We start from the raw sequence: 23,290 nt of genomic DNA, 5'->3' as shown, positions 1-23,290 counted from the left end.
TGCTTTAGACTCATTGATTTCATGAAACATGTAATTTTACTTGAATGCCTAGGGGAACACCGTTTACACCCATAACACTGACGACACAACTTAAAGGCTATGTACACCTTTGAAGGCAATTTTTTAAAATTATTATTGCATTGCACTTATTTTGAGCTAAAAATCATTTTTTTCAATTGGTCTTTATTAACAATATGGAGTAATTTTTCTGTACAGAGCTGACATGCTCTACTAGCTGTGGATTTTTTAGTCTTTTCCGTCATCTGAGGAGCAGTAGCTCAGTTTTTATCTGACATCTCAGTCATTTAGAGAGAAGGGTAATTAGATGACCCACACAAAGTGAAAGTGAAAGTACCAGTCACACAGTTAGAAAAACAGTTAACCCTTTGTTACAGAATGGCTCAATATTTTTAATAAAGGCCAATAGAAAATATGATTTTTAGCAAAAAATAAGTTAACTGCAATAATAAAAATAAAGAAAATTGTCTCCAAAGGTGTACATAGCCTTTAAATGTGGACGAAACTAGTACAGACAACACAGAGCAGGGGGCTGTTTAAAAACCAATTTACAGAAGATTGGGTTGATGAGTGTCCAAGACTGGCATACGGATTGTATAGTGTGCCAGTATTAATAAATTCTCCTCATCTCATATACGTACTGTAGTTGGTTTGCACTTGCAATTTCATTAAAGACCTACCATATGTACTTACTGTATCTGTTTTGTAGTTTTGTGTTTCATCAAAGTAATTTTTTGGCTGTGGAATGCGAGGAAAGAATAGCGTGGATATCCTAGAAGAAAGCAAAGACATCAAATGTTACTTGTACTATTATTATGCAGATTCTCGATAATGCAATTAGGTTGGTTTTCGTTGTATGACCTCTCTAATAGCAAATGTTCCATTGCATAAGAAAACATTTCGGGACTCTTATTACTGTCATAGGAATGACATTAAAATGCAGTCATGAAACTGAAAATTTATGAACTGCAGCAGGAAGAAATCATTTTATAATTTAAATGGGTTTCAAATTTTGATGACCTATCCTAAGGATTGGTTGCCAATATCAGATCGGTGAGGGCATGATACCTGGCTCCTCAAGATCAGCTAATTGTGGGAAATGCAACCTAACAAAACTAAAACAGTCACAAACTTTTACTAATGTGAGTGCATCTAGATTCTAGCATAACTTGGGTCAAAGATTGACCAACTTGGGGCATCTAGGTATAGAGAATGTTTCTTCACCTAGCCTTAAAACAGGTGCAGCCTTAAAGGGCATCTGTCAGCAGATTTGTATGTATGAAATTGGCTGACCTGTTGCATGTGCGCTTGGAAGCTGAAGGCATCTGTGTTGGTCCCATTTTCATGTGCCCATATTGCTGAGAATTTTTTTTTTTATATATGCAAATGAGCCTCTAGGGGGAGTTGCCATTACTCCTAGAGGCTCTGTTCTCTTTACAACTGCTGTGCCATCTACACTTTCATTGACAGGACTAGGCAGCGAAAACATCATACCTGGTCCTGCCAGTCAAAGTAGAGAGGGTGCAGCATTTGCAGAGTGAGCAGAGCATCTAGGTGTAATGGCAGCACCAAATTTGCTACTACAGCCTCACTTGCATATAACAAAGAAAACATTTTTCTCAGCAATGTGGGCACTTATGAACATGGGACCAACACAGATGCCTTCGGCTGCCAAGCATGCATGCAACAGGTCAGCCAGTTTCATAGGTACAAATCTGCTGACAGACACCCTTTCAGAAGCTAAATTTTGTGACAAAATGTCACCACAATTCTGGCAAAATTCTGTCTTAAATTAAGCCAACCAATAGTTGGTATATAATTAGACAAAAGTGTTTAATCATGCGCCAAATTCATTATCCAGCCGGAACTACTGTGATAAGTCTGGCACATGCCTAGACAGCCTGTGTAAGTTTACGCCATCTATAGGATTATGTAACCAGAAGTAGACAGCTCCATATACTCTAAAGAGACCCTGCTGAGTTACTGCAGCTCCGCTCCCATTCAGCTTTATGACTATGCGGATACTCCTCTCCATGAGTGGACACTGTGGGCCTTGTAGCAGCTGTACTTGCGACCATGGATTTGGACATCCATTTTAATAGCTTTATTTTTGCTCCATCATTTATTTATTTTATTGTTATAAATGAAATGTTACCTTTTGTACTGAATGCTGATAATGATTGTAAGCAAGATTATTAGACAAGAAAGTCCCAATAATATAATCAGGATTATAAAGTCAGTTTTGTCAGATTGCTCTTGGGGTACATCTAGAAAAAAGGAAAAAAGAGGCTATGATAAATAAAAAATTTTAACATGTATATATTTTTTTCAACCATGTGTGTAGTTACTATAGATATAAGCCATTAGAATTTCCCCCTCTGTCTTCACTTATGTTTGTCTTGCTATAGGTCCGTTTGTCAATCCAAGCAGAAGGTTCCCTTGGATAACAAGCAGAGTACTCAAACAATCTTTGTGATCATATGGAGAACTATTATCACAGCAACACCTATTTCTAAATCCCTGTCCTGCCCCAATCAGTACCAAAGGTTATGTGGAAGCTGAGTGTGATTAACTTTTGGCTCGTTAATTGAGTTACCCACTGCTCGACAAGTCATTAATCCCTCTATTACTCTACCCTGGTCCACCAGGGAGACAAGCTTTAATCAATTCACTACCATAGACCACCCAGAAGCAGATAGTAAACCATCCACTAGCCTAGACCACCAGGAAAACACAAGTCTAGCCCCCCTCTACCATAGTCTAACAGAATAATAACCTCTCCACTACTCTAGATCACCAGAAAAGCAGGCAGTAACCCGATACCACTAGTACCGACTGTCAGAGAAAGAGTTGTGCCAAGTTTGCATGGTATACCCTATCCACAGCACAGGGAATAACTACTGTACCTCATCACCTGGGATCTGACTACTTCAATCCCCACCGTTCCCAAGGAAGGGGGTCTTGTTTCCCTAATATGATGAAGTAGCTGGTTGGGCATACTCCGTTCTGTTCCATTCATTTTCTATGGGACCGCTGGAAAGAGACTAGCACTGTACTCAGCTATCTCCGGCAGTCACCTAGAGAATGAATTGAGTGGTAAGGTACATGCCCGACCTGCCTCTCCATCAAATCAGGGGGAATGGATCCGTGCTGCCGTGCTACGACATGAAAACCACGACAAGAAGCAGAAGAGTCGGTAGCTCCATCCATTGTACACTGAACTATTTTTATTGATTCAGCAATTCAGGATAATGCAGTGTTTCAACCTCTTATAATGGCTGGGTGTTTCTCAAGCAGAGACAAGACCATTATAAGGGTCAAAACATTGCATTTTCCTTTACGTTTGTTGAATTAATAAATGTTGTTGGATGATGGATGCTGCCTGCTGTTCTGCTTCTTGGAATGACTAGTGGTGGTGAGGACCATCAGACTTTGGAATACATGCATCCTGACTCTCCACAGTGGTTTGGTACTATCCTACACACCTTTGTTAGTACAACCTAGATGGAAAAGGAAGTAAGTAGTAGCTAATCTACTACTCTAGATCAGTGTTTCCCAACTAGTGTGCCTCCAGCTGTTGCAAAACTACAACTCCCAGCATGCCCGGACAGCCTTTGGCTGTGCAGGCATGCTGGGAGTTGTAGTTTTGCAACAGCTGGAGGCACACTGGTTGGGAAACAATGCTCTAGATCACTAAGAAATCATATTTGAAGCCCTCCACTACCTACAGCCAGTTTTCCAAGTGCCAAGTACCCACTACTGAAATTACGTCAAAGCAATTTGATTACATATTGTGCTGCCTGTTGCAAGAATATCAGGACTCAATACTCACCCCTTTTTTTGTCCCCTGCTTTTTCCAACGCTGTGTTTTGGTCATCCCGCTGTTAATGTCATCTTACTGGCTGCATCTGTAACACTCCGTGCACACAGGTCACTGCTTCAGCCAAACACTGGCCTCAGCAGTACACGGGACGTCACTGCTGAGTTCAGTGATTGGATGCACTGTTGACCTGTGTGCATGCACCGCTGCAGCCAGGAAAACAGACAGCAGCGGTGAGGACTGAAGCACAGCACTGGAAAAAGAAGGGGAATAAAGGGTTGAATGTGCATTCTTTTGTTACTTTAGACCATTTACAGGGGCTACCCGGGTTTTTATTTAACTCAGACAACCCCTTTAACTGAGGGACTGGGTCATTCATGCACTGTCTGCAGGTATAGGCTGACAGCGCATGCATGTTTTTTAAAGTTGCAACAGTGTCAAAAGTAGGAACAAATTATGGAACAACAGTAAAGTACATTTATAGTTCTGTTGCTTAGACCTGAAGTTTAGAAAAATTCTAAATGATCTAGCTGAAATCAATTCTTTATGTGTGTGCAGAAGGGGGGGGGGAGGGGTTTAATGTTCACCTTATTAGAAACAGGCCTGGTCTATTACATGTAAAACTTGTACAAAAAATTAATATTTAACAGAAAATATGGTTATTGGTGCCCAAAACGCTTTGATGTGCATGTGGAGCAAAGGCTAGTCCAGCATGGTGCAGTAAGGAGGTTAGAAGTGGTGGTTGTGGCCCTGAGAAGGGTAGTAGTACTCACAGTTCCTGATAGCAATCACCACCCTAGTGTTCCCTAGGACACCATAGTGTGACTAGATGGCACACCCTCTCTTCCCTTGGGCCACACTTTGGTATTGGAGCTCCTGCCTGGTGGTAGTTGGAGTGCCCTTGATGGTGAACAGTTGGAAGGCGTGCAAGACAGCAGCGCAGATGCAGTGGTCAGAGAATGAATGCTGGAGTTAACCATGTCCATTGGTTGTAATGAATAACATTTTTCTTTACTGAACTTATGATAGGAATAGTAAAAGGCACAGTTCTAAAGTACATGACTGTTTAGTCTTTCTCCCGATAGCTTTGTATCATCAGCATTAATGATGAAGGTAGTAGTACTCCCTGACACACCATCTCTAAAGACACTTTGCAGTCTCTCCAAAATAACCAGATTCTTATTAACACCTTCTGCAACTCCCAAGCTGAGGGGTACAAAATTTTTAATCTGATGTCCAGTCCATTGCAAACCGTGGTAGGAGCGGGAGGCAATAGTCCTTCCCACAGCAGTAAAGGCTCTTATGGATTAAATGAGTGAATACCCTACTGACATTACCTTTCACGGCCTGAATGGTTCAGGGCTTTCTACAAAGGATGGTATCTTTCTTTCAGGTATACTCTGTTAGTAGAGTTGCTCCTTTGACAATATTAACTGTCTGTTGCCCATACATTGCTGTTAGGATCACACAGTGCATAAAGTAGTGAATGCTTCAACAGAACATCACAACATTTAACTTGAAAACATTAAATTAACCCTTTTGGCAATAATTAACTCATTGCAGTAGTCCTCTGGGGTACTGTACCAGCTTGTCTGGCCTAATGCCACAGAAGGGCTAGCACAAATAGCTAATATTAATCAGTTAATATTGGCTATGATTAAGAGGTCTCAGAATGCACAGTGTATGGCAGCTTCTTGTGTATGGGTCTCTGGGTCTATGCCTATGCCTATGGGTCTATGTCTATGGGTCTGGTGCCTATGCTGGCCCTTGTTAACCGGCAAAAGCACCTACAGTGGGCACTAAAACATCAGAACTGGACACATACAGGGAGTGCAGAATTATTAGGCAAGTTGTATTTTTGAGGATTAATTTTATTATTGAACAACAACCATGTTCTCAATGAACCCAAAAAACTCATTAATATCAAAGCTGAATATTTTTGGAAGTAGTTTTTAGTTTGTTTTTAGTTTTAGCTATTTTAGGGGGATATCTGTGTGTGCAGGTGACTATTACTGTGCATAATTATTAGGCAACTTAACAAAAAACAAATATATACCCATTTCAATTATTTATTTTTACCAGTGAAACCAATATAACATCTCAACATTCACAAATATACATTTCTGACATTCAAAAACAAAAACAAATCAGTGACCAATATAGCCACCTTTCTTTGCAAGGACACTCAAAAGCCTGCCATCCATGGATTCTGTCAGTGTTTTGATCTGTTCACCATCAACATTGCGTACAGCAGCAACCACAGCCTCCCAGACACTGTTCAGAGAGGTGTACTGTTTTCCCTCCTTGTAAATCTCACATTTGATGATGGACCACAGGTTCTCAATGGGGTTCAGATCAGGTGAACAAGGAGGCCATGTCATTAGATTTTCTTCTTTTATACCCTTTCTTGCCAGCCACGCTGTGGAGTACTTGGACGCGTGTGATGGAGCATTGTCCTGCATGAAAATCATGTTTTTCTTGAAGGATGCAGACTTCTTCCTGTACCACTGCTTGAAGAAGGTGTCTTCCAGAAACTGGCAGTAGGACTGGGAGTTGAGTTTGACTCCATCCTCAACCCAAAAAGGCCCCACAAGCTCATCTTTGATGATACCAACCCAAACCAGTACTCCACCTCCACCTTGCTGGCGTCTGAGTCGGACTGGAGCTCTCTGCCCTTTACCAATCCAGCCACGGGCCCATCCATCTGGCCCATCAAGACTCACTCTCATTTCATCAGTCCATAAAACCTTAGAAAAATCAGTCTTGAGATATTTCTTGGCCCAGTCTTGACGTTTCAGCTTGTGTGTCTTGTTCAGTGGTGGTCGTCTTTCAGCCTTTCTTACCTTGGCCATGTCTCTGAGTATTGCACACCTTGTGCTTTTGGGCACTCCAGCGATGTTGCAGCTCTGAAATATGGCCAAACTGATGGCAAGTGGCATCTTGGCAGCTGCACGCTTGACTTTTCTCAGTTCATGGGCAGTTATTTTGCGCCTTGGTTTTTCCACACGCTTCTTGCGACCCTGTTGACTATTTTGAATGAAACGCTTGATTGTTCGATGATCACGCTTCAGAAGCTTTGCAATTTTAAGAGTGCTGCATCCCTCTGCAAGATATCTCACTATTTTTGACTTTTCTGAGCCTGTCAAGTCCTTCTTTTGACCCATTTTGCCAAAGGAAAGTTGCCTAATAATTATGCACACCTAATATAGGGTGTTGATGTCATTAGACCACACCCCTTCTCATTACAGAGATGCACATCACCTAATATGCTTAATTGGTAGTAGGCTTTCGAGCCTATACAGCTTGGAGTAAGACAACATGCATAAAGAGGATGATGTGGTCAAAATACTCATTTGCCTAATAATTCTGCACTCCCTGTAGAGCTATGGAAAAAGGCTTGCTCTGATGAATCATGGTTTCTTATACAGTATGAGGATGGGCAAGTGTGTGATCATCATTTACCTGGGGAGAAGATGGTATATGTCAGCAGATACTTTGAGTAATTTTCTAGTAGTGAACCCTGGATTCTGTCATCCACGTGGATGTTTACTTTCACGGCAATAATATTGCCAAACAGCAGTGAGCAGGTTAATACTCCCTAGAACACTGCAAACATTGTTCATGAATGGTTTGAGGAACATGACAAAGAGTTCAATGTGTTGATTTAGCCTCCAAACATCCCAGGTGTCAATCCAGTTAAGCAAGTATGGGAAATGATGAAAAACCAAATCCTTCCCATGTAGGTCCCACATCGCAATTTACAGATCTTTAATGTTACAGCCAGTCAGTGTATACTGGATAATCTAATCAGATGCAAAACCATGGACAATTTCTTAAAAATGGACCGAATGCAAAGTATGCTTGAGTAAAATTCACATATTATCACAGAAAAATTCAAGAGAGCAGAGGGGTGTAGAGGTGACTGTCATTATGTGATGGAAACAAAAGCCCCCTTATTTTCCTAGTGATCTGAGAAAATTGTGGTTAGCCGAGGCGGCATTTCCTATGTGTTGAGAGGGACCAGGAAGAAGTGACCAGCGGGACACAGAGACGCTGGAATGGAGGGATTGGTGGAGGTAAGAATGACTTTTTTATTCTATTCTTTAAAAAGAAATTACCGACTGGACAACCTATTTGAGTCCAATTTTTCGGGCTCCAATCCACTGAAGATAAACTAATGCATCTGTAAACCACTCAGGACCTGTCAAAGATCTACCAGTAGTCTGCATTGAGATCTACCGGTTGCCTACATAAGCTTCAGACTGCTTTTAGCCACCATTTGCAGCCTTTCCTAGAAAATGAAGCCCTTGCTTCTAATCTGTACTGTGCAGAGTAGTGGAATCTATTTACAGTGTGGCTTTTGTACGTTGTAAGCTTACCGCATGATATCTCTCCACTCCACTGACCCCAGTTTGTATTCATTCCACAAGTGTGGTCTCCTCTTGCTCTTATTCGGATCAAACATTCCTTGTCCAAGTGTGATATGAAAAATGGACTGCTTACATCATCCATTAACTTCTAAAATAGACACATACATTATACATTAATATCTTAATATACATGCCTGGTCTCTAGAATACGTGCTAAGTAGGCTTAAAGGTTTATACCCATCACAATAAAATGCCATCCCTTTCTTATCTGTTTGGGTTCAACTGATGGGATCTCTACCAATACAGAGGTGAATGCAGCTGGATTTCAGTTTCTCTGCAGGTGGTCGAGACCATTGTGTAGAGAGATGCAGCATTACACCAGCATTGTAGCCCTTTTAGGGCTGTTTCACACGAGCGAGTCCATTGCGGGAATCACGCTCCGTGTGTGAGTGTGATCCTCCGCTCTGGACTTGCAGGAGCGCACGGCATTATCATGATTTATAATGCTATGTGCCTCTGCTTGACCTTATTTCTACAGAATCATACTGACAGCTTTATGTCAGTATGATTCTGTGGAAAAAAGGCCATGCAGAGACACATAGCATTATAAATCATGATAATGCCGTGCGCTCCTGCAAGTCCAGAGCGGAGGATCACACTCACACACGGAGCGTGATTCCCGCAATGGACTCGCTCATGTGAAACAGCCCTTAATCTCAGGATTTGTGGGGCAGGGGCGGATTGGCCATAGACCCTACAGGGCCACCCCAGCCCTCCTAATGATCTGATTCTCTCCTACGCACCTGTTCAGCAGCTGCAGGAGCCCTCCTGAATTCAACTGCATCGATGTCAGGACAGTGATACAGTAGTATTTTGTGCTGCACTTTGGTATTTGGCTCAGCTGGGGCAGTATATTGCTCTGCACTATGGTATTGCTGGCCCTGCCTACTTCTTTAGTCCCTGCCTACATATGTTATCCCTGACTAATTATGTTGCCTTTCCTTCTGTCAACATGGGACCACTTTAAAAAAAAAAAATCCAGGGCCACTTTTACTTTTCAGTCTGCCCCTGAGTGAGGGTCCCAGTAGTCGGACCCCCACCAATCAGAAAGTGATAGAATATTGTAGTGACATGCCATCACTTTCTTTGAAAGGAATAACACCCGGGACCCCAGCCATGTGTAATTACAAGCTGTCCCATTCACTTCAATGGGACGGCTCTGTGGTATACACTGGAATAGTAAGGAGCGCTCCCATTGAAGTGAATGGGACGGCTTGTAATTACACCTGCTAACCACTGTAATGTTGACAACTAGCAGGTAAACAATGAAGGGAAGGCTGCTCTCGCATAGATCGCAGCCTTCTCTTCTCGAAAGCCAGGACCCCCGCCGATCTGATATTGATGACCTAACTTACCAGAAAACAACTTTAAGTCAGAGCTAACATCCCAAAAATTAGGGGTACACCTCCAATGAGGCGAGGTGAGGCGATTGCCTCAGGCAGCACCAGGTAGGGACAAGTGGGTGGCAGCAGAAAGGCCTTGGGCAATGAGTGCTTTCATTGTGGAATATATTCTGCATATTCAACTGTATCGCTATATTAACCAGTATGTTTTGTAGCACTATATGTAATGTTTTCCAAGGATGCCTTTAACAGTAGGGCTGGCGGGAAGAGGTTAGGTTGAGAAATTGGCATGGGGGCGTCTTTCAGTTTTCGCCTCAGGCAGCAGAAAGGCTAGATGCACCCCTGCTTAAAATGGTTATCCAAGAACATAGCATATAACAGACATATTAGAACTCAGATAGCCAGTGGCAATAAGAACTAGTGTAATGGACTCCATACATACCTATTTGCTGTGGAAAAAAGTACAAGAAGGAGTGTGGCACTTGGAAGGTCTATGTGATGTATGTGATCCTCAACGCTCAGATTGAAGATGGCCTCCCCAGTGTGTGGGAAGTGAGGTAAGCAGGGGGGATGGTGAGAGGGGGCTTGAGATGTAGTTCAGTTATTCCATGTTAATTGTTCATGTAGATCTGACTCGATATCTCTTGCTGTATTTGTTCTTATATCTATTTCATATTCCTTCTAATGTTTGAAAAAGGTCAATTTGTGACCAACACGTCACTCATTTTTTTGCTTTGAGTAATTTACAATAACTATATCAAGAATTGTGTCATCCTCCTAGTGCTGCAGTCTAAAGCAGAACGGGGAAGTAGTAGTCTAGGACTGGACTATGGTGTATCAGGGTCCATGTGAATCATGTCACACATAAGTGTCTGTCTACTTTTATTTTGAGTAGAACAGAAGAGAAATAAAAAATCTTTTTTTAACTGTACTTTACAGTCAAGTCAAGGGCACTTTAATGTGGTTTTATAGGATTAGAAAAACTGGGCCCCTGTCTTCCAAAAACAGCACCACACCTGCCCACAGGTTGTGTTTGGTATTGCAGCTCAGAACCATTACATTCAGTTGACCTGAGTTCCAATGCCATACATATTCCAATGACAGATGTGGCATCTACTCTAGACAACCCCTTTAAATAGTCAAGATACAATAGCAATAATACTACAAAATACTAGTGCGAAGTTATTTCAAAATAGTAGAGGGGCATGGAGGGCAGGATATATTGCCAATTCCATGGAATAGGATTAGAGTAGACAGAATTCCAGTTTCAGTACCTATGCTACCTTGTTACCCGAGCATGCATAGGACATAGAGCCATGATATAATGCCATTGGTCCTTTCTCTAGACAGCTTACTGATTTTCCCACAAATACCTGTAATTCTTATGCTCCTGACCTCTGTTTTGAACTGAATATAATTTTAATAATGCTTTATTTTGTATGGTAAAAATTGAGGAGAGAAGTTGCTCAGAAGTGATGCTTTTATGATATGATGCTTTTAATATGATGTTATCCCACAAAAAATATTCTACATTTTTCTAGATCTGAATACTTTTGTAATTGCATGCAATTAAAAGTTTAGTATAGTCGCTGAATTATTCAATATAATGTATCTGTATAGCGCCACCTGCTGTTTGTTCTTTTCCTTAATTGTCCATCTACATTTCTGAAGTGGACGGACTTGCTCAGTTTTATCCTTTAACTGCCGTGGCTGTATATACTGTTATAAGCTGTTACAGCGAGAGACCTGCAGCAGAAATCACATGCCCCCTGTCAAAGGACACACCCTCTAAGCTGTTACAGGTAGAGAGCTATAGCAGAAAGGACACCCCCCCTAAGCTGTCAGCCTGAGCAGAGTCTAGCAGAGCAATTGGAGCAATGAATGAGGAGAACTCTGGATCTATGTCAGGTACAGGGCTGGTTCTAGCTTCGTTAGACAGAGATTCTCATGCACTATATGATGTCTAATTTTCATTTTTTCAAATTAACTATGGGATAACCCCTTTAAAAGGGTTTACGGGCTTTTAATATTTATGACCTATCCTCATGATAGGTCATCAATATCAGATAGGCGGGGGTCCGAAACCTGGCACCCCCACTGCTTAGCTGCACAAGAAGACGACGCGCATTGCGCCACGTGCCGTCTCCCGTCTCTCTTCCTGTCCGCTGCTGCTGTCTATGGCAAAGACCATAGACAGCAGCAACGGACAGGAAGGGAGACAGCACATACGCACTGAGCGCGCCATCTCCTCGTACAGCTAAACGGTGGGGGTGCAAGGTGTCGGACTCCCACCTATCTGATATTGATAACCTATCACGGGGATAGGTCATCAATATTGAAAGCCCAGACAACCCCTTTAATGTTGATTTCAAGATGTCAGAGATGTTTTTTTTTCTTTTCGTGAAACAATTGAGGGATAAGTATGACCCAATGCTGAACGATCCGTAAATTTCCCTTATCTTTAATCATACACAATCACATCTGTTTTCAGTTCTGCATTGTATTTCCCCAAGCATATAAGTAGTCTAGATACTTAAGAATCAGAAATGAGAGACGAACTGAAACATCTCCTTTCGATTTTGGTAATACTGACATCAATATAGAAGCACCATACGGTAGAAAGCCAATACTTATTTCATTAGGATTCTGGAAAGGCATTTCAGTGTAGGGAACTAACATTTCTGGTTAATGTAATTGTTACTCTATGTAGTATTGTACTTTATAGAAACAGAGGGCATGTACAGTACAGTAGTGATCAACATATATGGATGAAACAGAGAATTATTGAACTAATGTGATACATATTGATAGCCCTTAGTGCCTGTGCATAAGAATGACAAGACAGGATACTTCTTTTGCTTCCCGGAGCCCATTAATTAGTGGGGATCTGGACAGTTTTGGTCTGGCCGAATCCCGACACAAATGGTGGAAACAGGCCAGATCCCTGCTGGGTCCCATTATAGTCAAAAGGGTCTGGAATTTTTCCGGTGCCAACAGGCTATGCCGGATACGATGAACTTCAGTGCACTTTTCCTCTGCCGGAACAGCCAACCGGATAGTTTTGATGCCTGTAGTTTGAAACCTGTCTAAGCTAATTAGGTGTGAAAGTTCTCTTAATAGTAGATAGGGGTGTAGCTAAAGGGATGCAGGGGTAGCAGTCATAACTGGGGCCTGGTGTCCACATAAAAAATGGCAGTACTATTGATGGCACATGGTACCGTAGGTCAGAGCAAAGTTACAAATTGAGTTCAGATACTTCAAGTTACACCTCTGTTGCTAAGTTTGCATATTCTGGTCTATAGGATGCAGTATTATAATGGGTAGCCCAGTACTTAGTTTGTTAGAATGGCCTTAAAAAGTAATAAACACTTTTCTGAACGAGAAATATGCCCAGGACAGTCATTAATACTCCTCCTCCACTCCGTTTGGCAGGACACAATGAATACAGGAGAAATGTAACTTTGTCATGTTACTTTCCGGTTTATATTAAACAGGTTGTCCAGACTGAGTGGTCCCACAAAGCCACCCTAAGTACACAGAACATAACTGTAGTAGAAAGTTTTTAATATACTTACCATTCTGAATTTACGCGGATTAGCCTCTGGCAATCTGGTTCTGTGGCCACTGGACATCAGTGGCCCAAAATTCCTCTCCATGGCACATGCATTCACTTCATTTGCGCATGTGCCAAAGAGAGCAATGGTCCTGGCGCCATCCACAGCGGAACTGATGTCCTGTCCATAGACCAGGCCAGAAACCTGGTAAAGGACAGGACATCAGCAGAAGCTGGATTTTCAGAAGAGAAGCATCATGTGACCAGCCTCGCAGGAGGCAGATTCATTACAAACTCTCCTACAGATTTGTTCTGTGTTATTAAGGTAACTTTGTGAGACCCCTTAGATTCCAAAAAAAAACCTTTTAACATTCATTGACACTTACAATTGACTCTTCTATTGATTGATGCTCTATTGATGTTCTAACTGCATCGGTTTAATGACCCCCAAAATAGACTAGATTTTCAAGTTTGGCCAAAAGGTGGGTGAGACAACTGCCTAGGGTGAACTTACCTCAGCCAATTTATTTTAATAACTGCTTCCCCGTTCCTATTTTTGATATGAACACAACAGACAGAGCTTCTTTGATTTGACAGAGTCGTAATAGCTCAATATTGGAATCTGAATTAAGGAATTGGGCACAAAACTTTTCTACCACTATGGATTGCATGCTTTAAAGGGAACCTGTCACCAGTTTTATGGTGTCCTAACTAAGGGCAACATAAATAAGTGATTGATTCTCTTAGCACAATGCTGGGTCACTTTCTTTAATTGACCCAGTCAATCTGCCAACATCTTGTACTGAAAAGCTCCAGCTGATAATGATGAGTCATGAATATTCATGAGCTCCTGACTCTCCCCGCCCACCTGCTGCTGAATGACAGTTTTTTTTCCATATGAATCAGCAGCAGGTGGGCAGGGGAGTGGCTATAGCTCTGAATTAAATATACGCTGGACTCAATGACAACACGCTGGACTCCAATCAGCTCATTAGCATGCGGCATCTTTGTGTGTATATTATGAGGTGACCATCTGTCACACCAGTAAGTGAATACATCTAAGGTACTTTTTGGTAGTTAATGATTGTGTATAATTAGTTAGATTATAATCAAATATCCACATGACAGGTTCCCTTTAACACTGGGCTATGCCACCAAATGTGCCAAAAATGATACGCCATCATTAAAGACAAGTAACTATTTAGTATTGGCAGACTCTATCCAATATGCAGTAGTGGATGTTATAAAATATACTGTATGTAATTGTATATGGTAATTGATGTGATGTTCACAGTATGTGCTGATTCTTAGATGCTGGCTGTGGATCATGCAGATTTTTGCTAAAAGTCTTAGATATGTGATATATTTAACCTTTCACACAAACCTTAAAGGTAATCTGTCACCAGGTTTATGCTCTGCTACGGTATATGAGGGAGGTATACAAACACAGACACTATTGATGCAATAAAATTATCAATTATACGCATAAGCTGAGTGATGTATGAAGCAGGGGTTCTTAGTATTTATGAGCTGTGGGTGGACTGGCCATAGACTCCAAGCCCTCCTCACTGCCATAGGCTGGGTACATAATGATCTTATGCTCTCTGTTAATGTTGGAAGCATCAGATACTTATGTACCTGATCAGCAACTTCCGGTGTCCTCCTAATTTGTATCACCATCCTCAGGACAGTCATACAATTGGTTCTCTGCCCAACATAGGCCAAAAAGTGCAGGGACGTAGGGGTCTCATACCACAGGAGTATACTACTGGGGACACTATAGGGGTTATTACTATGGCAGTCCAGGCAGCATGCTGAAGGTAAGGCAGGCTTGTTGCTGTGGCTCGCATCTTACCTCCTAAGCTCTTGCTCCATATCTTAGAGACAACTGGAGGAGGGTAAAATGTGGCAGCTATTGATGGCCACTACAGAAGGGCAGTATTTTATGCTGCACTGTGGTATTTGGTGCTTCTATGGTTGTAGTGTGTGCTGTACTATGGTATTGCTGACCCTGCCTTTTTGTGTTGTCTCGTTCATTTTGTGAGATCCTTTCAATCTGGACTTGCCTATGACATGGGAGCCACTTTTAGTTTTTCTTCCCAGTCCTCCTCTGCTTCCTACCACTGATTGACAGATTTCTCCCTATTACTGTTCGTAGGCAAAAAAGCTGCCAATTAGCGGCGGTTGGGCAGCTTATGAATACAGAGGACTCCTGAGCTTGTGCATATTACTGGACTCCTGGTTTAATTAAAGTTCAGCTAGCGCTGTACCTGATATACAGCAATTTTATGAAAACTACACAACATTAACTAAGTGGCACACCACTGAGATCAGGGTGCCTGTCACCACTTTATACTTTCTCTCAGACAGGGCAGCAAAATTTGGTGCCATCTTCTCTTTAAAGTACCATGACATATAAGCATAGAACAAACCAATGGATCTACAGTACAAGAAAGCAAATTAGTTATGCAACCTTTATACTGCATGTTTACTAGAGAAAACTGTCGGCATTACCCTGACGGTTGATCCACCAACTGGCAAATTTCTTCTTATGGAATCTGATTTGAATATGGATCATAAAACTCTGAGGCTAAACCGCATTCTATTCATGTTCCATACCAGTTTAGCTCAGAAGTTGGTCCCTAACATTACATCATCTGAAAACCCAGTACAAATATAGGAGATATGGACAACCATTCTGTGTAATACCTTGTTGTTTTCCATTTGGTAATGAAAACATGACTGAGAAACGGCATACTGTGTATGGGGACGTGTCCAGCTCGATATAACATTTTCTTTAGAATATCCCACTGTGAGGTTGTTTGGTGGACTGAAAATTTCTTAAAAAAATAAAATGAAAGGTTTTAAAGAATCGACACAGTCTTATACAAATAAAGCTTAATCATTGTATAATGGAACGTTCTGCAATTTTCTAATATATTTCAAATTTCAGTTTTGTTTAATTTTTAAGATTTCTGTTGTCAGTAATACCCAGGGTTGGTTTGTAGTCTGCTACCATGAAAACGTATTGAGCTGTAAATATACAAAAATAGGAAATCTTTGGGACTATTTGCAAAGTTGCATTGGAACCATAACAAATATTAGCCATTTCCTTTAAGCCTCATGCACACGTCCGTGAAACATGGAGTGTGTGATACCGTAAGTGCAGGAGCGCACGGCGTCATTGGTTGCTATGGCGCCGTGCGCTTCCTGCTGCCGCCGCAGTACAGTAATGCACTGGTATGATCTATACGGCGTGCGCTCCTGCACTCAGAAGAAATTCAGGCCGGTATCACACGCTCCGTGTTTCACGGACGTGTGCATGAGGCTTTAAAAAGGGTGTCCAGGATTTTCTTTAATTCTCTGCCCCCATGCAGTGTTACCTGTGTGCCTATACTTACCTACTCTCCATTGCTTCTTTCCACGTCATGGACTGTCTTCACTGGACTGCCGGTCCCCATCTGTCAACTTCTGCATGGACGGGGTCATATGTGCTCCTACAGCGTATGGCTGGCCTCAGAGTGGACATGTCTCCGAGGGTCACTACTGGGTCACGTGCCAGTTGGGAAAAGTCAAGCTTTGGTTACGTAAAACCCGAAGACTGCTTTAATTGTTCCTTAAAATAGTTTAAGGCTACAGCCACTGATAAAAGAAATTCTGCACATATTCTGTCCAGATTTGTGGGTTGGAAAATTCACATCATAATAAGGTAGAAACTGCAGAAAATTATCTGCATGTAAATTGATATTTGGTGGGCATATTGCCGTATGGTTTCCGAGCAGATAATCTCATAATGGAAAATCAAGAAACTGTATCTTTTTTATTTATTTTTTTGCTTCTAAATGATATTTTCACATAGAGCTGTAATGGCTTTTTCACCACAGAGAATAGTGTGGCATACATTTGAATGAATACCACTTTAAGGTATTTAAGTGTATACCCCAGATAGAAAGTCCAGCAGAGGGGTCATAATTCAATGCTGAAATACTATGCTACTGCAGACATTCCATACATATGCGTGGGATACAGATCATTGACAGATTTAACATGATTCTGGTTTGGGATCCACTATGAAATCTGTGTTAAATCATTGTTGTGTGACATTTCTGTGGAAATCTACAGTACAGACAAAGTACCACATTGCGTTTGAAAGATAAAGTACCACATTGCCGGTTTAGGCTGAGTTCACATCACCGTTCAGCCTTTCCGTTCTCCTGCTCCGTTTAGGAAAGGATAGATTCGGCACATAACTGAGCCGAATGGAGCCTAAGGACCCCATAGACTATAATGGGGTCTGTTAGGTTTCCGCTCAGAAGATGATTTTGGAGCGGAGACAAAAGTTGTGCGCGCAGGACTTTTGTCTCCTCTTCAAAAATCTTCCTCTGAGCGGAAACCTAACAGACCCCTTTATAGTCTATGAGGTCCTTAGGCTCCGTTCGGCTCAGTTATGTGCCGAATCTATCCTTTCCTAAACAAAGCAGGAGAATGGAAAGGCTAAACGTTGATGTGAACAAAGCCTTAAAGTCAATATGGAAAACTATGGTCGGTGTAAAATAAAATGTACTATTATTATAGTGTAAATGCTATGGATTTTTATGTGCAATCCTGTGCAGTGTATTATATGATATCAGCCATGTGCAGCGAGCCCCTGAGGAGCCAATGCGGAGGATGGGAGTGGTAGTGGCCCGATGAGATTGTTGTGTTGCGGTGTGCTCCCTGGGGATCGGTGCAATGGAAATGTGGTTTGAAGAATCCCTTTGATGGATTCAATACACAGTTTTGGCAAGCTTTAACTTTTCCAATGGCTTTTTTGTGTTAAAGGGGTTGTCCAGGTTCAGAGCTGAACCTGGACATATCCCTGTTTTCACCCATGAGCTTTGGAGCATTTCATGCTACGATGCTCTCCTTTAGGCCTCCTGCACACGAACGTATTTTTTTGCGGTCCGCAAAAACGGGTTCCGTTGGTCCGTGATCCGTGACCGTTTTTTCATCCGTGGGTCTTCCTTGATTTTTGGAGGATCCACGGACATGAAAAAAAAGTCGTTTTGGTGTCCGCCTGGCCGTGCGGAGCCAAACGGATCCGTCCTGAATTACAATGCAAGTCAATGGGGACGGATCCGTTTGACGTTGACACAATATGGTGCCATTTCAAACGGATCCGTCCCCATTGACTTTCAATGTAAAGTCAGGAGTTAATATACCATAGGATGGGAGTTTTCTCCAATCCGATGGTATATTTTAACTTGAAGCGTCCCCATCACCATGGGAACGCCTCTATGTTAGAATATACTGTCGGATATGAGTTAGATCGTGAAACCTCATTTCCGACAGTATATTCTAACACAGAGGCGTTCCCATGGTGATGGGGACGCTTCTAGTTAGAATATACTACAAACTGTGTACATGACTGCCCCCTGCTGCCTGGCAGCATCCGATCTCTTACAGGGGGCCGTGATCAGCACAATTAACCCCTCAAGTGCCGCACCTGAAGGGGTTAATTGTACTATCATATCCCCCTGTAAGAGATCAGGGCTGCCAGGCAGCAGGGGGCAGACCCCCCCCCCCTCCCCAGTTTGAATATCATTGGTGGCCAGTGTGCCCCCCCCCCTTCCTCCCTCTATTGTAATAAATCGTTGGTGGCACAGTGTGCGCCCCCCCCCCTTCCTCCCTCTATTGTAATAAATCGTTGGTGGCACAGTGTGCGCCCCCCCCCTCCCCCCCTCTATTGTAATAAATCGTTGGTGGCACAGTGTGCGCCCCCCCCCCCCCTCTATTGTAATAATTCGTTGGTGGCACAGTGTGCGCCCCCCATCGGCCCCCCCTCCCTCTATAGCATTAACAACATTGGTGGCCAGTGTGCGGCCTCCCATCTCCCCCCCCCTTCCCCCCGATCATTGGTGGCAGTGGGTTACTAGCAATAGTACAATAGGAAATGATTCATACTTACCTGGGAGCTGCGATCTCTGCGTCCGGCCGGGAGCTCCTCCTACTGGTAAGTGACAGTTCATTTAGCAATGCGCCGCACAGACCTGAGGCTGTCACTTACCAGTAGGTGGAGCTCCCGGCCGGACGCAGAGATCGCAGCAGCAGGTAAGTATGAATCTTTGACTATTGTACTGTTGCTAAGTAACCATGGTAACCAGGACTGTAGTAGCGTCCTGGTTGCCATGGTTACCGATCGGAGCCCCAGCGATTAAACTGGGACTCCGATCGGAACTCCGCTGCCACCAATGATGGGGGGGGGGGGGATGGGAGGCCGCACACTGGCCACCAATGTTGTTAATGCTATAGAGGGAGGGGGGGCCGATGGGGGGCGCACACTGTGCCACCAACGAATTATTACAATAGAGGGGGGGGGGCGCACACTGTGCCACCAACGAATTATTACAATAGAGGGGGGGCGCACACTGTGCCACCAACGAATTATTACAATAGAGGGGGGGGGGGCGCACACTGTGCCACCAACGAATTATTACAATAGAGGGGGGAGGGGGGGGGCGCACTGGCCATCAATGATATTCAAACTGGGGAGGGGGGGGGGGCCTGGCAGCCCTGATCTCTTACAGGGGGATATGATAGTACAATTAACCCTTTCAGGTGCCGCACCTGAAGGGGTTAATTGTGCTGATCACGGCCCCCTGTAAGAGATCGGGTGCTGCCAGGCAGCAGGGGGCAGTCTTGTACACAGTTTGTAGTGTATTCTAACTAGAAGCGTCCCCATCACCATGGGAACGCTTCTGTGTTAGAATATACTGTCGGTTCTGAGTTTTCACGAAGTGAAAACTCAGCTTTGAAAAAGCTTTTATGCAGACGGATCTTCGGATCCGTCTGTATAAAAACTAACCTACGGCCACGGATCACGGACACGGATGCCAATCTTGTGTGCATCCGTGTTCTTTCACGGACCCATTGACTTGAATGGGTCCGTGAACCGTTGGCCGTGAAAAAAATAGGACAGGTCATATTTTTTTCACGGCCAGGAAACACGGATCACGGATGCGGCTGAAAAACGGTGCATTTTCCGTTTTTTCCACGGACCCATTGAAAGTCAATGGGTCCGCGAAAAAAAACGGAAAACGGCACAACGGCCACGGGTGCACACAACGGTCGTGTGCAGGAGGCCTTACCCTGTGCTGAATCGCACTGGGCAAAAGCTTTTTTTTGGAGATCTGGTGACGTACTGAACTAGGGCAGCGCTAAAGCCCTCTCATCGGTGCCGGTGACATCACCGGGAACTCTGCTCCGATGCTCATACCAGGGGAGCTGCCTGGGTGAAAATAGGGATATGTCTGGCTCTGAACCCGGACAACCCCTTTAAGTATCAGATTTGGTGCAACTGTGTATTTAACATTAGTATTAAGTTAGCTTTTGTGGTATGTCAACCATACTGGCGTCTAACAGTTGTACCACATGTACCACCCTGATAACAGCCCTGCTGGAGTGTGATTCAGTGTCATTACAAGTATAGTCTACTATACCTTTTTCTGCAAGTTTGAACATATCTTTTAACACATGATTTTCAGAACCTTTCCAATTCAAAATGATGGTAACTTCCTTAAAATAATGCACAGTTAAATTATGAAATGTGCAGCTGCCCGTCCTCATTTCCAGATCATTTACGTATTGCTGGCAGTTTATGATGGTTGAGTCTTGCCTGGAGCAAAAAATATATTCCACAAGTTTAATCAGAGAAGTTTATGATATACCGTAAATCGGGGATACCCAACCTGCGGCCCTCCAGCTGTTGTAAAACTACAACTCCTGCCATGCTCTGCTGCAGACTGATAGCTGTAGGCTGTCTGAGCATGCTGGGAGTTGTAGTTCTGCAGGGCCGCAGGTTGGGCATCCCTGCCGTAAATACTGATACAAATGATCTGACACTTACTCTAAAGAAAGGTTGTGCTCAGTTTTATATTGTAGATTTTTACCATAGCTCCATGTACATTTCATAGAGGATACATTATATACAATGCATTCTATATTTGCTGCCATCTGATTTCTTCCTGTGAAACAACCACAATATGTTATATTGTTTGGAATCTATAGCTCTAAACTTTAGGCATCAGAATGCTTATCATGTATGTTGTAAGAAAAAGTAAAGCAGTAAGCCACATTTCTGATAGATTTGCCATGTTTTAATATTTTACTGTATAAGAAGGGTTGGTCTAATACATAGGTGGAGCATCAAACAAGATCATTGTTTGACCATTCAGTTAAAGGGGTTCTGCAATTTGTTCAAACTGATGATCTATCCATCAGCATCTGATCGGCGGGGGTCCGACACCCAGGACCCCCGCCGATCAGCAGTTTGAGAAGGCAGGCCCAGTGACGTCACGACTTGTATCAACTGGCCTGGGCGGGGCTAAGCTCTGTTTACTTGAATGGATGGGTCCCGGTGCATTGCGGCAAACCCACACGAGTAGGAACTCAATTGCAGTCAGTTTTGACTGCGATTGCATTCCGATGTTCATTTTTTATCGCGCGGGTGCAATGTGTTTTGCACGCGCGTGATAAAAAACCGACTGTGGTACCCAGACCCGAACTTCTTTACAGAAGTTCAGGTTTGGGTTAGTTGTAGTATAGATTGTATTATTTCCCCTTATAACATGGTTATAAGGGAAAATAATAGCATTCTGAATACAGAATGCATAGTAAAATAGGGCTGAAGGGGTTAAAAAAATAAATAAATAACTTAACTCACCTTAATCCACTTGTTCGCGCAGCCCGGCTTCTCTTCTGTCTTTATCTGTGAGCAATAGGACCTTTGATGACGTCACTGCGTTCATCACATGGTCCATCACATGATCCATCACCATGGTGATGGATCATGTGATGAGAGTAGTGACGTCATCAAAGAACCTATTGCTCCCAGATGAAGACAGAAGAGATGGCGGCTGAGCGAACAAGTGGATTAAGGTGAGTTAAATTATTAATATTTTTTTTTTTAACCCCTCCAGCCCTATTTTACTATGCATTCTGTATTCAGAATGCTATTACTTTCCCTTATAACCATGTTATTAGGGGAAATAATAATGATCGGGTCCCCATCCCGATCGTTACCTAGCAACCGTGCGTGAAAATCGCACTGCATCCGCACTTGCTTGCGGATGCTTGCGATTTTCACGCAACCCCATTCATTTCTATGGGGCCTGTGTTACGTGAAAAACACACAAAGAGGAGCATGCTGCGATTTTCATGCAACGCACAAGTGATGCGTGAAAATCACCGCTCGTGTGCACAGCCCCATAGAAATGAATGGGTCAGGATTCAGTGCGGGTACAATGCGTTCAACTCACGCATCGCATCCGTGCAGAATACTCGTGTGAAAGGGGCCTTATAGGCAGAATGGCCAGAAAGAATCCTCTCCTCAGTAATATATGCTTGAAACCTCACCTGGAGTTTGCAGAAAAGCACCTAAAATACTCTCAGACTGTGAGAAACAAGATGTTCTGGTCTGATTAAACCAAAATTGAACTTTTTGACCTCAATTCTAATCGTATTGTCTGGAAGAAACCAGGAACTCCTTATCACCTTCCCAATAACATCCCTAAGGTGAAACATGGTTGTGGCTGCATCATGCTGTGGAAGTGGTTTTTTTTTGTGGCTGGGGCAAGGAGACTGGTCAGAGTTGGGGGAACATTGAATGGAGCAAAGTACAGAGATATCTCTAATAATAAAATCCCTGTGTGAGTGCGCTGTGTCCATGTGTATGTCACCAGTTTTGCACTGGGCATGCGCGGCACTACGTCCAATCAGGTCACAGCGCTGCATACGGACACAGCATTACTCACAAGTTTTCCTGCAGGGTGTCACCCTATAGGGTGGCCAGAGCTTGCCCGCTGCCGTCCGCTACTGAGACAGTTCCCCCGCTGCCCTCCGCTCCTGAGACAGTTCTCCCACCGCCGTCCAGCCAGTGCGCATGCATCACTTTCACCGCACGGACTTCTGGGAATTGAAGTCCTGGTGAGTAGTTAAGCGCGCCTGCATTGCCCACACTGCCCACACAAGCGCGCTGAAGAAGCTGCCTGTACCGCGCACACAGTGTTAAGATTGTCAGCACTGCCCACAGACAGCGCAGGTCGGACTGCCGTCATTTTAGTACTATTTCTGTGCCACAAAGCCCACA

At 43.2% G+C, this 23,290-nt stretch overlaps 1 protein-coding gene across 3 annotated transcripts in view; it reads right to left on the bottom strand.

The window, feature by feature from the left end:
- The window catches only part of LOC120994859 (interleukin-5 receptor subunit alpha-like), a 53,520-nt gene that overhangs the window by 3,321 nt on the left and 26,909 nt on the right, over positions 1-23,290 (bottom strand). For all 3 annotated transcript variants that reach the window (XM_040423718.1, XM_040423716.1, XM_040423717.1), the window contains 6 exons: positions 21,050-21,167; positions 20,643-20,818; positions 15,874-16,004; positions 8,218-8,356; positions 2,174-2,285; positions 712-790 (listed from right to left, as the gene is read on the bottom strand). In XM_040423718.1, the coding sequence (XP_040279652.1) occupies positions 712-790; positions 2,174-2,285; positions 8,218-8,356; positions 15,874-16,004; positions 20,643-20,818; positions 21,050-21,167 (755 nt within the window). The remainder of the gene's footprint in view (positions 1-711; positions 791-2,173; positions 2,286-8,217; positions 8,357-15,873; positions 16,005-20,642; positions 20,819-21,049; positions 21,168-23,290) is intronic.

Source organism: Bufo bufo, chromosome 3, assembly GCF_905171765.1.
Source record: "Bufo bufo chromosome 3, aBufBuf1.1, whole genome shotgun sequence".
Taxonomy (NCBI): domain Eukaryota; kingdom Metazoa; phylum Chordata; class Amphibia; order Anura; family Bufonidae; genus Bufo; species Bufo bufo.
The sequence above is the reverse complement of the archived record's forward strand: the minus strand, read 5'-3'. Positions and strand labels throughout refer to the sequence as shown.